Source organism: Ranitomeya imitator, chromosome 1, assembly GCF_032444005.1.
Source record: "Ranitomeya imitator isolate aRanImi1 chromosome 1, aRanImi1.pri, whole genome shotgun sequence".
NCBI lineage: Eukaryota > Metazoa > Chordata > Amphibia > Anura > Dendrobatidae > Ranitomeya > Ranitomeya imitator.
Window position 1 is genome coordinate 406,521,174 of NC_091282.1, and position 12,634 is coordinate 406,533,807.

The window sequence follows — 12,634 nt, forward strand, 5'->3', positions numbered from 1 at the left end:
ATTGATGCGTTTTTTCTGGCGCTCGGATTGCTGTATGATGAACCTAATTCAGTGGATCAGGCAGAGAAAAATTTGCTGGCTCTGTGTCAGGGTCAGGATGAGGTAGAGATATATTGTCAGAAGTTTAGGAAGTGGTCTGTGCTCACTCAATGGAATGAATGTGCGCTGGCAGCAATTTTCAGAAAGGGTCTCTCTGAAGCCCTTAAGGATGTCATGGTGGGATTTCCTATGCCTGCTGGTCTGAATGAGTCTATGTCTTTGGCCATTCAGATCGATCGACGCTTACGTGAGCGTAAAAATGTGCACCATTTGGCGGTATTATCTGAGCATAAACCTGAGCCTATGCAATGTGATAGGACTTTGACCAGAGCTGAACGGCAAGAACACAGACGTCGGAATGGGTTGTGTTTTTATTGTGGTGATCCCACTTATGCTATCTCCGATTGTCCTAAGCGCACTAAGCGGTTCGCTAGGTCTGCCACCATTGGTACTGTACAGTCGAAATTTCTTTTGTCCGTTACTTTGATCTGCTCTTTGTCATCCTATTCTGTCATGGCATTTGTGGATTCAGGCGCTGCCCTGAATTTGATGGGCTTGGACTTTGCTAGGCGCTGTGGGTTTTTCTTGGAGCCCTTGCAGTATCCTATTCCATTGAGAGGAATTGATGCTACGCCTTTGGCCAAGAATAAGCCTCAGTACTGGACCCAACTGACCATGTGCATGGCTCCTGCGCATCAGGAGGATATTCGCTTTTTGGTGTTGCATAATCTGCATGATGTGGTCGTGTTGGGGTTGCCATGGCTACAAGTCCATAACCCAGTATTGGATTGGAAATCTATGTCTGTGTCCAGCTGGGGTTGTCAGGGGGTACATGGTGATGTTCCAGTTCTGTCTATTTCATCATCCACATCATCCACCCCTTCTGAGGTCCCAGAGTTCTTGTCGGATTACTGGCATGTATTTGATGAGTCCAAGTCCAGTGCCCTACCTCCGCATAGGGATTGCGATTGTGCTATCGATTTGATTCCTGGTAGTAAGTTTCCTAAGGGTCGACTGTTTAATTTGTCTGTGCCTGAGCACGCCTCTATGCGGAGTTACGTAAAGGAATCCTTGGAGAAGGGTCATATTCGCCCGTCGTCATCGCCATTGCGAGCAGGGTTCTTTTTTGTGGCCAAGAAGGATGGTTCGTTGAGACCTTGTATTGATTACCGCCTTCTAAATAAAATCACAGTCAAATTTCAGTACCCCTTACCGCTGCCGTCTGATTTGTTTGCTCGGATTAAGGGGGCTAGTTGGTTCACCAAGATAGGTCTTCGTGGTGAGTATAATCTTGTGCGTATTAAACAGGGCGATGAATGGAAAACAGCATTTAATACGCCCGAGGGCCATTTTGAGTACCTGGTTATGCCATTCGGGCTTTCCAATGCTCCATCAGTATTTCAGTCCTTTATGCATGACATCTTCCGAGAGTACCTGGATAAATTCCTGATTGTATATTTGGATGATATTTTGGTCTTCTCGGATGATTGGGAGTCTCACGTGAAGCAGGTCAGAATTGTGTTCCAGATCCTGCGTGCTAATTCTTTGTTTGTGAAGGGGTCAAAGTGTCTCTTTGGTGTTCAGAAGGTTTCATTTTTGGGTTTCATTTTTTCCCCTTCTACTATCGAGATGGACCCTGTTAAAGTCCAGGCCATTTATGATTGGACTCAGCCGACATCTCTGAAGAGTCTGCAAAAGTTCCTGGGCTTTGCTAATTTTTATCATCGCTTCATCAATAATTTTTCTAGTATTGTTAAACCATTGACTGATTTAACCAAGAAGGGTGCTGATGTGGTCAATTGGTCTTCTGCTGATGTAGAAGCTTTTCAGGAGTTGAAGCGTCGTTTTTCTTCTGCCCCTGTGTTGTGCCAGCCAGATGTTTCGCTCCCGTTCCAGGTTGAGGTTGATGCTTCTGAGATTGGAGCAGGGGCTGTTTTGTCACAGAGAAGTTCTGATGGCTCGGTGATGAAACCATGTGCCTTCTTTTCCAGGAAGTTTTCGCCTGCTGAGCGTAATTATGATGTTGGCAATCGAGAGTTGTTGGCCATGAAGTGGGCGTTCGAGGAGTGGCGTCATTGGCTTGAAGGAGCTAAGCATCACGTGGTGGTCTTGACTGATCACAAGAACTTGACTTATCTCGAGTCTGCCAAACGGTTGAATCCTAGACAGGCTCGTTGGTCGCTGTTTTTCTTCCGTTTTGACTTTGTGGTTTCGTACCTTCCGGGCTCTAAGAATGTGAAGGCGGATGCCCTGTCTAGGAGTTTTGTGCCTGACTCTCCGGGTTTGCCTGAGCCGGCGGGTATTCTCAAAGAGGGGGTAATTTTGTCTGCCATCTCCCCTGATTTGCGGCGGGTGCTGCAAACATTTCAGGCTAATAGACCTGACCGTTGCCCAGCGGAGAAACTGTTTGTCCCTGATAAATGGACGAGTAGAGTTATCTCTGTGGTTCATTGTTCGGTGTTGGCTGGTCATCCTGGAATCTTTGGTACCAGAGATTTGGTGGCTAGATCCTTTTGGTGGCCGTCTCTGTCGCGGGATGTGCGTTCGTTTGTGCAGTCCTGTGGGATTTGTGCTTGGGCTAAGCCCTGCTGTTCTCGTGCCAGTGGGTTGCTTTTGCCCTTGCCAGTCCCGAAGAGGCCCTGGACACATATCTCTATGGATTTTATTTCGGATCTCCCCGTCTCTCAAAAGATGTCGGTCATTTGGGTGGTTTGTGATCGCTTCTCTAAGATGGTCCATTTGGTACCCTTGTCTAAATTGCCTTCCTCCTCTGATTTGGTGCCATTGTTTTTCCAGCATGTGGTTCGTTTACATGGCATTCCGGAGAACATCGTTTCTGACAGAGGTTCCCAGTTTGTTTCGAGGTTTTGGCGAGCCTTTTGTGCTAGGATGGGCATTGATTTGTCTTTTTCCTCGGCTTTCCATCCTCAGACAAATGGCCAAACTGAACGAACCAATCAGACCTTGGAAACATATCTGAGATGTTTTGTTTCGGCTGATCAGGATGATTGGGTGTCCTTTTTGCCGTTGGCTGAGTTCGCCCTTAATAATCGGGCCAGCTCGGCTACTTTGGTTTCGCCGTTTTTCTGCAATTCTGGTTTCCATCCTCGTTTCTCTTCAGGGCAGGTTGAGTCTTCGGACTGTCCTGGTGTGGATACTGTGGTGGATAGGTTGCAGCAGATTTGGACTCATGTAGTGGACAATTTGACATTGTCCCAGGAGAAGGCTCAACATTTCGCTAACCGTAGGCGCTGTGTGGGTCCCCGACTTCGTGTTGGGGATTTGGTTTGGTTGTCGTCTCGTTATATTCCTATGAAAGTTTCCTCTCCTAAGTTTAAGCCTCGTTTCATTGGTCCGTATAGGATTTCTGAGGTTCTTAATCCTGTGTCTTTTCATTTGACCCTTCCAGCTTCTTTTTCCATCCATAATGTATTCCATAGGTCATTGTTGCGGAGATACGTGGCACCTGTGGTTCCATCCGTTGATCCTCCTGCCCCGGTTTTGGTTGAGGGGGAGTTGGAGTATATAGTGGAGAAGATTTTGGATTCTCGTATTTCGAGACGGAAACTCCAGTACCTGGTTAAGTGGAAGGGTTATGGTCAGGAAGATAATTCCTGGGTCTTTGCCTCTGATGTTCATGCTGCCGATCTGGTTCGTGCCTTTCATTTGGCTCATCCTGGTCGGCCTGGGGGCTCTGGTGAGGGTTCGGTGACCCCTCCTCAAGGGGGGGTACTGTTGTGAATTCTGTGGTCAAGCTCCCTCCTGTGGTCATGAGTGGTACTTCGGCTGGTTCTGTCTATGAGCTTCCTCTGGTGGATGTGAGTGGGGCTGCGGCTTCTGAGTTTCCTTCCTCAGGTGACGAGGTTAAGTCGTTAGGTGCTGCTCCATTTAACTCCACCTAGTTCTTTGTTCCTTGCCTCCAGTCAATGTTCCAGTATTGGTCTTGCTCTCTCCTGGATCGTCTTGTGGCCTGTCTGCCCTGCATAAGATAAGTTCTGCTTGTGTTACTTTTGTTTGCTATTTTTTCTGTCCAGCTTGCTATATTGGTTTTTCTTGCTTGCTGGAAGCTCTGGGACGCAGAGGGAGCACCTCGGTGCCGTTAGTCGGTACGGAGGGTCTTTTTGCGCCCTCTGCGTGGTTGTTTGTAGGTTTTTGTGCTGACCGCAAAACTATCTTTACTATCCTCGGTCTATTCAGTAAGTCGGGCCTCACTTTGCTAAAACCTATTTCATCTCTGTGTTTGTATTTTCATCTTTACTCACAGTCATTATATGTGGGGGGCTGCCTTTTCCTTTGGGGAATTTCTCTGAGGCAAGGTAGGCTTATTTTTCTATCTTCAGGGCTAGCTAGTTTCTCAGGCTGTGCCCGAGGCGCCTAGGTCTGGTCAGGAGCGCTCCACGGCTACCTCTAGTGTGGTGTGATAGGATTAGGGATTGCTGTCAGCAGAGTTCCCACGTCTCAGAGCTCGTCCTATGTTATTCGTAACTATCAGGTCACTTTGTGTGCTCTTAATCACCAGGTCCATTGTGTTTCTGAATCACCAGTTCATAACAGCTGCCCACACTCTGCGTGCACCTTCATTGGCTGAGAAATGGCGCTTAAAGCGTCATACGAAACGCGACTTTGGCCTTCAGATCGCCGACCTCATGGCCGATGCCACAGTGGGATCGGGTCGGGTTTCACGAAACTCGACTTTGCCAAAAGTCGGCGATTTATGAATATGTCCGATCAGTTATGCTCAACCCTAGTCATTAGCCTCCATACTTTACAGATCTGTTTAATTGAAGACTGTCATCCCTGTACAAGGTTGGGATAGCTCCTAGTCTGAGCACTACAGTGCCTTGTAAAAGTATTCATGACCCGTGAACTTTTCCACGTTTTTCCATGTTACACCCACAAACCTATATGCATTTTATTCGGAACTTTATGTTACATACAAACACAAAATAACAAGTATTTGTGAAGTTCAAAGTAAATAATAAATTTTTAAAAAATATTTTAAAATATTGTGACAAAGTACTGGAGGGGAGATATGTATCACTGCGGTTGTTGTCTTCAGTAATATAAACCTAGGAAAACGCTCAAGCACGACAAGTACTGAGAGGGGCCATGTTTAGGGGTAGGTTGATTGAACAGCAGTGGAGTGGGTGGATTCACAGATAAATACACAGCCCTTTGGCTCATTGAGGGTAGGGTGTGCCTGGTGGTACAACACCAGAGCTGTGTTTTCATGATAAGGAAAGCTGGACTTTTGTTGTTTGTTCCTGAGCAGGCGAATCTCCGCAGCAACACGGACTGTGCCATAAGTTAGGTGTTTGTTTTCCCATTAGGCCAGAAGGGTAGTGTTTGCTTTGCTAATGCTGCACTGGTTTATGCAGTACCTTTAAGGCCTCTTTCACACTTCCGTCATTTAGCTCCCGTTGAAATCCGTCGGTTTTTTAAAAAACAGGATCCTGCAAATTGTTCTGCAGGATCCTGTTTTTTTCCCATAGACTTGTATTAGCGACGGATTGTGACGGATGGCCATCTGTTTCATCCGTCGTGCACTGGATCCGTCAGAAAATTGATGTCCATCGGGCGGAGAAAACGTTCAGAGAAACGTTTTTTTCTGCACGCCATAAAATCAGTCAGCAACGGGTCCTGCTATGCCCGTCATTGGCTATAATGGAAGCTTATGGGCGCAAGATCCGTCGCTGACCGTCAAAAACTGGAATCCAGCAACGTATCACATTTTTTTATTCTGAGCATGCCTGGAAGGATTTTCTAGTCAGGAGAAAATCTCTCAATCTCTCTCTCTCGAATTTTCTACATTCAAATTCAGGCAACACCTAATTCAACGCATCCATCAAAAAACTGGATGATTTACATCCGTTTTCCACTGTTTTTTCGACATTCGTCGATACGGCCGCCAGCCGACGGAAGTGTGAAAGAAGCCTAATAAACCAGTAGAAGATTTCAAGAGACAGTGTTACTTTGTCTACCTCAACGTGCAGCCGAGTCGATCTGGTTGAGAATGTGGGCAAAGAAAGTGTGATAACTGTGGACAAATTGCATGTCCTGGGTGAAAGGATGGAACACTGGTCACACAAAATTGAGGAGCTGAACAAGCACTTGGTACCAAGCCAGCAGCAGCAGCAGCTCCACTTTAGTAGCAGCACCAGTAACAGCTCCAGCAGCAGCAGCAAAGCCAGCAGGAGACAGTTAAACTCCTGATACAGCAGATCCAACAGCAGCAACGGCAGATGGAACTCCTGATGGGACAAGTCTGCAGCAGAAAAACAGCCCCTCCCCCAAGTCCAGGTAATGTCTCATATGTCCGGAAGGCGGTAAGAAAAGCCATGCAAAAGGTGATGATGTTGAGGCATTTTTGCGTGTGTTTGAAATAATAGCAGAATAGGAGAAGATGCCACTAGAGCAGTGGGCAGAGGTGCTGGCCCCCTATCTAACTGGCGTGCCCCAAAAGACTTACAATGACCTGGCCTTACAGGATACTCAGGAGATGCCAAATTAAAAACTGAGACATTGGCATGCTCAGGAACTACTATGTCTGTCAGAGCTCAAAGGGTCCACCACGGGGCGTAGTGCGATGACAAACCCCCTTGCTCCCAAGTGTTTGACATACTACATCTGGTACAGAAGTGGTTGCAGCCATAGTCCTCTACCACTGCCCAGATGGGCAAGTGAGTTGTTATGGACAGGTTCATCCACTACCTTCCTAGGCCACTGCACACCTGGATTGCCCAGCGAGGACCCTGGAATGTGGACGACCTGGTTGGCCTAGTGAAAAGGTGTCAGGTGGTCAAGAAATCCCTAAGGAAACTGGGTGGTGTTGCCTCCCCATACTGGGGTACCCAGTAGGAGATTGACTCTCAAAAGAAGGGTAGTAGAGCCACAACTGGGGAAAGTCCGAGGTCTCAAGGGGTTCGCTGAGGGGTTGCCAAAGGCCGCTGCTCAGGACTTATTTTGTTGGAGATGTCACAGTTCGGGGCACATAGTTTTCCATTATCCTATGACTGCCGAACAGATGGACTGCAGCATGGGGAGGCGCTATTCGTATTATGCCTATCGAGCCTGCAGTGTGGACTATGAGCCCATGAGGGACCACAAGCACGTCCCGTGACAATAAATGGGGTACTGGTGCCGGGACTCGAACACGGGGAGTTTGGTGACCCTAGCAAGGGCCACTCACCCCTACCAGTTGATCCATGGAAAAAATGTGGGTGTCTGATTTATTCATGGGGATGCCAAGGACTACCCCGTTGCTAAAGTGTCCATAAAAACACCCAGTAATAATAAGGCAGGACATTAGGCCATTCTGGGACTTATGGCAAAAGGTGGGGGCACCAATTTACTCAGATAGGAGCCGGTTAAACCATGAAGAATCCCCATCGCAGTAGGAGGTGGATGAGTTCCCCCGTGTGTCCTTGATGGCGAAGAGGATGGGACTGTGACCCATGAGGTCGAGATTCCTGAGTTATGGTTTTCTGGGGGGAATTTTGGGACTGCTCAAACGGAGGACATTACGTTAAAAGGGGCATGGGACTAAGTTACTGTGATAAATGGGGTTGCCCAAGAGCCATGAGCTGGCACCAGGTTTCCATATTTCTCAGTAAATGAGGATCTGATATATGGGGTCACTAAACTGAGAGGGGAAGTATTTGAGCAGCTGTTAGTACCAGGACCCTATAAGTGTAGGGTACTAGACCTGGCCCATTCTCATGTCTTGGGTGGGCATCTGCACGTAATCAAAACCCAGGAACTGGTATTTCAAAGGTTCTACTGGCTCAAGTTTTAAAGGGAACCTGTCACCCGGAATAATGCTGTTGGGGTTAATCTGCAGGTTAACAGTGTTATGATGCTGTTTGGCGCCTGCATGTAGCCTAATGCAGGGGGAGAAAATTATCTTTATTCTCCCCGCCAGCATTCGGTATTCAGTCAAAGGGGCAGAGGCAGCACCTTTTCAGTGACCGGCCCTGACTGACATTGGCTGTACATTGCGGCTGCTGTCAGTCAAAGCCGGGAGCGCAGTTACATCGTCCCCTCTGTATACTTAGAGCGTGACTGAACCAGTGCCGCCCCGTGACTATGACTGAATAACGAATGCTGGAGGGGAGAATAAAGATAAATTTCTTCCCCCTGCATTTGACTACGTGTAGGTGCCGGACAGCATCATGACGCTGTTAACCTGCAGATTAACCCCATAGCTGCAGGTTAGCAGCATTTTTCCTGGTGACAAATTCCCTTTAATTATTAACGGTCCTGTCCTACCTGTCAGATAACTGCTCCCGTCTCCCACTTCCGGAGTCCCCTAGTGCCATTACCCATTATAGAGGTTCCATTTGGATTGCCATGGACCTTATCAGACCCCTAGTTTAGTCCACCAGAGGGCACCAATATATCCTGATGATCATGGACTATACAACACGGTAACCGGAGGCGGTACCACTAAGAAACTCCTCCAACAGGAGAATAGCCCAAGAGCTAGTTAATTTTTTTCCCTCATAGGCCTGCCAAAGGAAATCTTGATGGACTAAGGAACCTCATTTATGTCCAAGGTAATGAGAGAATTATGTAAGGCTCTTCAGATTACCCAACTCAGGCCGTCAGAGTACCATCCGCAGACGGATGGCCTGGTGGAAAGAAGATCGTGGAAAAGAATGGCAGAGAGTGGGCTTGTCTGCTCCTGTACCTGCTATTCTCTCTTAGGGAAGTACCACAGGCCTCTATGGGGTTCTCTCAATTCGAGTTGTTATTCGGATAGCACCCTCGGGGACTTCTGGATATTGAAAAGGAGACCTGGGAAGCAGAGGTTACACCCCACCGAAGTATCATCGAGCATGTGGCCCAGATGCAGGACAGGATCGCGATGGTGATTCCGATTGTGAAACAGAGCCTCCTTCAAGCACAAGAGGCCCAAGCAAGGGTCTACAATAGGTCATTGAAGCAGAGATCATGTGTTGGTGTTGATCTCCCTGGTTGAAAGTAAATTTCTGGCCAAGTGACAGGGGCCATATGAGGTGATTGAAAAGCTGAGTTAAATCAACTAGAAGTTCCACCAGCCATGGAGAAGAAACCTGTGCCAAGTGTGCCACATCAACCTGATTAAATCATAGTGAGACAGGGAACCAGTAGAAGCTATGTGACTGGGGGCCAATCGTGAGGCCAATGACAAAGACCTCACAATGGCAGTGATACTGTCACAGGCCGGGAAACAACAGTGCCGAGAACTACTTCAGCGAAATCGGGACTTGTTTTCAGAGTCGCCAGGATGCAAGCAGGTTGTTGACCATGAAATCCTGATGGAACCACATGCGTGGGTGAACCAAAAGCCATATAGAATTCCTGAAGCCCACCACAAAGTGATTTTAGAAGGAGGTGAAGAGAATGTTGAACCTGGGTGTCATCAAGCCCCACTGTCCTTGTGCTAATGCCTAATGGAGAGTGGCGTTTCTGTAACAACTACAAGAAACTAAATGAGGTGTGTAAATTTGGTGCCTATTTGATGCCTCATGTCAATGAACTCATAGGGAGGCTAATGTCAGCCAGATACATCACCACCACCTGAACCTAACAAAAGGATACTGGCAAATCCTCATCTCTCAAAGTGCCGAGAAGATGGCCTTTTCTATACCTGATGGTTGCTTCCAGTATACCACAATGCCATTTGGGCTGCAGCTTACCTTGATGATATTGTGATACTTAGATCAGATTGGCGAAGTCATCTGCACAAGGTCCAAGCCATGCTGGATGCGCTGAGGAAGGAGAGGTTTACCATAAACTCAAAGAAGTGTGCCATAGGGAAAAAAGAGGCAAAATACTTGACCAATATCATCGGGAAAGGCAAAATAAAGAAGCAAGTGAATAAGGTGGAGGCAATCCAAAATGGGCCACAACTGGTCTCCAAGAAACAGGTTTGGATGTTTCTGGGAATGGTGAGATATCATTTGCGGTTTATCCCGAATTTCGCCATGATAGCTGTGCCCCAAACGGACCTTATTAAGGGCATGAAGACGTTGATTGCCAAATGGTCTCCTAAAGAAGAGCTGCTATTTGAAGCTTGACCTATGTAAGCAGACAGTCTTGATCGCACCTGACTTTAGTAAGGAATTCATGGTCCAGGCAGATGCATCAGAGGTCAGGTTGGGAGCTGTGTTGTCCCAGGAAGTAAACGGGGAGGAACATCCAGTCCTATATTTAAGAAGGAAACTCTTCTCCTGTGAGAAAAACTATGCCATTACAGAAAAAGAATGCTTGACCATCAAATGGTCAGTTGACTTCCTGAGGTACTACCTGTTAGGCAGGAAGTTCAGGCTAGTGTCAGATCAGGCTCCCCGAAGATAGATGAGGGAAAGGAAGGGGAAGAATGCCCGGGTCATTAGATGGTTTCTAGGGCTAGAGGACTTCAACTTTCAGGCCTGGGAAGCTGCACGGTAACACAGATGCCCCGTCTAGACTTCCTTGTTTGGATGCTTTTGTTCAGCAGGGAAAGGGAAGCTGGTTGGAATTAATGGAAAAATAGATGGAGCTAAATACAGGGCAATCCTGGAGGGAAACCTGTTAGAGGCTGCAAAAGACTTGAAACCATGTGGTTCACCTTCCAGCAAGACAACAACCCTAAACATACTGCCAGAGCTACAATGTATAATTTAAATCAAAGCATATTCATGTGTGTAAATGGTCCAGTCATAGTCCAGACCTACCATAAATCCTATTGAGAATCTGTGGCAAGACTAGAAAATTGCTGATCACAGATGTCTCCATCCAATCTCACTGAGCAAGAGCACAAAGAAGAACAGGCAAAAAAAATCAGCCTCTAGATGTGCAAAGCTAAATGGATACCCCAAAAGACATGCAGCAGTAATTGAAGCAAAATGTGGTCCTGCAAAGTATTGACTCAGGGGGGCTGAATACAAATGCACAACACAATTTTCCGCTTTATATTTTTAAAATATTTGGAAAACCGTGTATCATTTACCTTACAGTTCACAAATACTTGCTAGTTAGTGTTGGTATCTAATATATAATTGCCTAGAATACTACTTCCTGCAATTTGTGCCAACTTCCGTGGCTTTGTCCGGAGCTAATGTCCGGAGCTAATGTCCGGAGCTAATGTCCGGAGCTAAGTGACGTCAACAGTGTCCAGTGTCTGATTGGTTGCCGCCTGCTGCGAGCGACCAATCAGAAACGTGCCGTACTGTGACACACTCCGCCCGCCATTTTGGTGTGATTTTTGAATTTTTACCTCACAGCAAGTTTCTACTGCGTGGAGGCGGGCCCAGTGACGTTGCTCTTCAAGCTCCTGCCGAATTTCGTAAAAAAAATGATAATACCATTTACCAAAACTATATATATTTAGTTGTGAAGTGGTTCAGTGACATTTTCACACCAATTTTGAACTTTTGTTTGGTGTTTTCTCCATATACTGCCTATTATTCACTGACTGTTATACTGAGAGACTGCCGTTTATTAACCTCTTCTTTGCCACATTGGGTATATTGATCTATTATTTGCCACATAAGGACATTGTCCATTATTGCCCAGCAATTTCTCTGCAATATAAACTGCCTATTTATTAATATCTGCATTCCTGCAAAGAACTATTGCCTATTATTAACTGGCTATTTTCCTACTACCTGACACTGCCCACAACACGCAAAGTTGTCGTCTGATGTCTTTCATCCCTCCCCTCATAAGCATGTTCATGGATCCTGTGTAACTGTACCTTAAATAACAAGAATTGTCAAGAGCTGGTGAGTGCAGCCATTTTTTGTTCTTTCTTACTATTATTTATTAATTGTATTATTCTTACATTTGAATAAATAAAGTATATATGGATTCTAGACTCCCGATTCTTTAGAATCGGGCTGCCATCTAGTCTAATATATAATTGCCTAGAATACTACTTCCTGCAATTTGTGCCAACTTCCGTGGCTTTGTCCGGAGCTAATGTCCGGAGCTAATGTCCGGAGCTAATGTGCGGAGATAATGTCCGGAGCTAATGTCCGGAGCTAATGTCCGGAGCTAATGTCCGGAGATAAGTGACGTCAACAGTGTCCAGTGTCTGATTGGTTGCCGCCTGCTGCGAGCGACCAATCAGAAACGTGCCGTACTGTGACACACTCCGCCCGCCATTTTGGTGTGATTTTTGAATTTTTACCTCACAGCAAGTTTCTACTGTGTGGAGGCGGGCCCAGTGACGTTGCTCTTCAAGCTCCTGCCAAATTTCGTCAAAAAAATGATAATACCATTTACCAAAACTATATATATTTAGTTGTGAAGTGGTTCAGTGACATTTTCACACCAATTTTGAACTTTTGTTTGGTGTTTTCTCCATATACTGCCTATTATTCACTGACTGTTATACTGAGAGACTGCCGTTTATTAACCTCTTCTTTGCCACATTGGGTATATTGCTCTATTATTTGCCACATAAGGACATTGTCCATTATTGCCCAGCAATTTCTCTGCAATATAAACTGCCTATTTATTAATATCTGCATTCCTGCAAAGAACTATTGCCTATTATTAACTGGCTATTTTCCTAATGTGTGTGTAACTGTACCTTAAATAACAAGAATTGTCAAGAGCTGGTGAG

At 46.2% G+C, this 12,634-nt stretch overlaps 1 protein-coding gene across 1 annotated transcript; it reads left to right on the plus strand.

Annotated features, from left to right (window-relative positions):
• Positions 1-9,779: 9,779 nt before the first annotated feature.
• Positions 9,780-10,100, plus strand: LOC138670189 (uncharacterized). The gene has a single exon (XM_069757345.1). The coding sequence runs from the start codon at positions 9,780-9,782 to the stop codon at positions 10,098-10,100; it is 321 nt and encodes a 106-aa protein (XP_069613446.1).
• Positions 10,101-12,634: the final 2,534 nt, after the last annotated feature.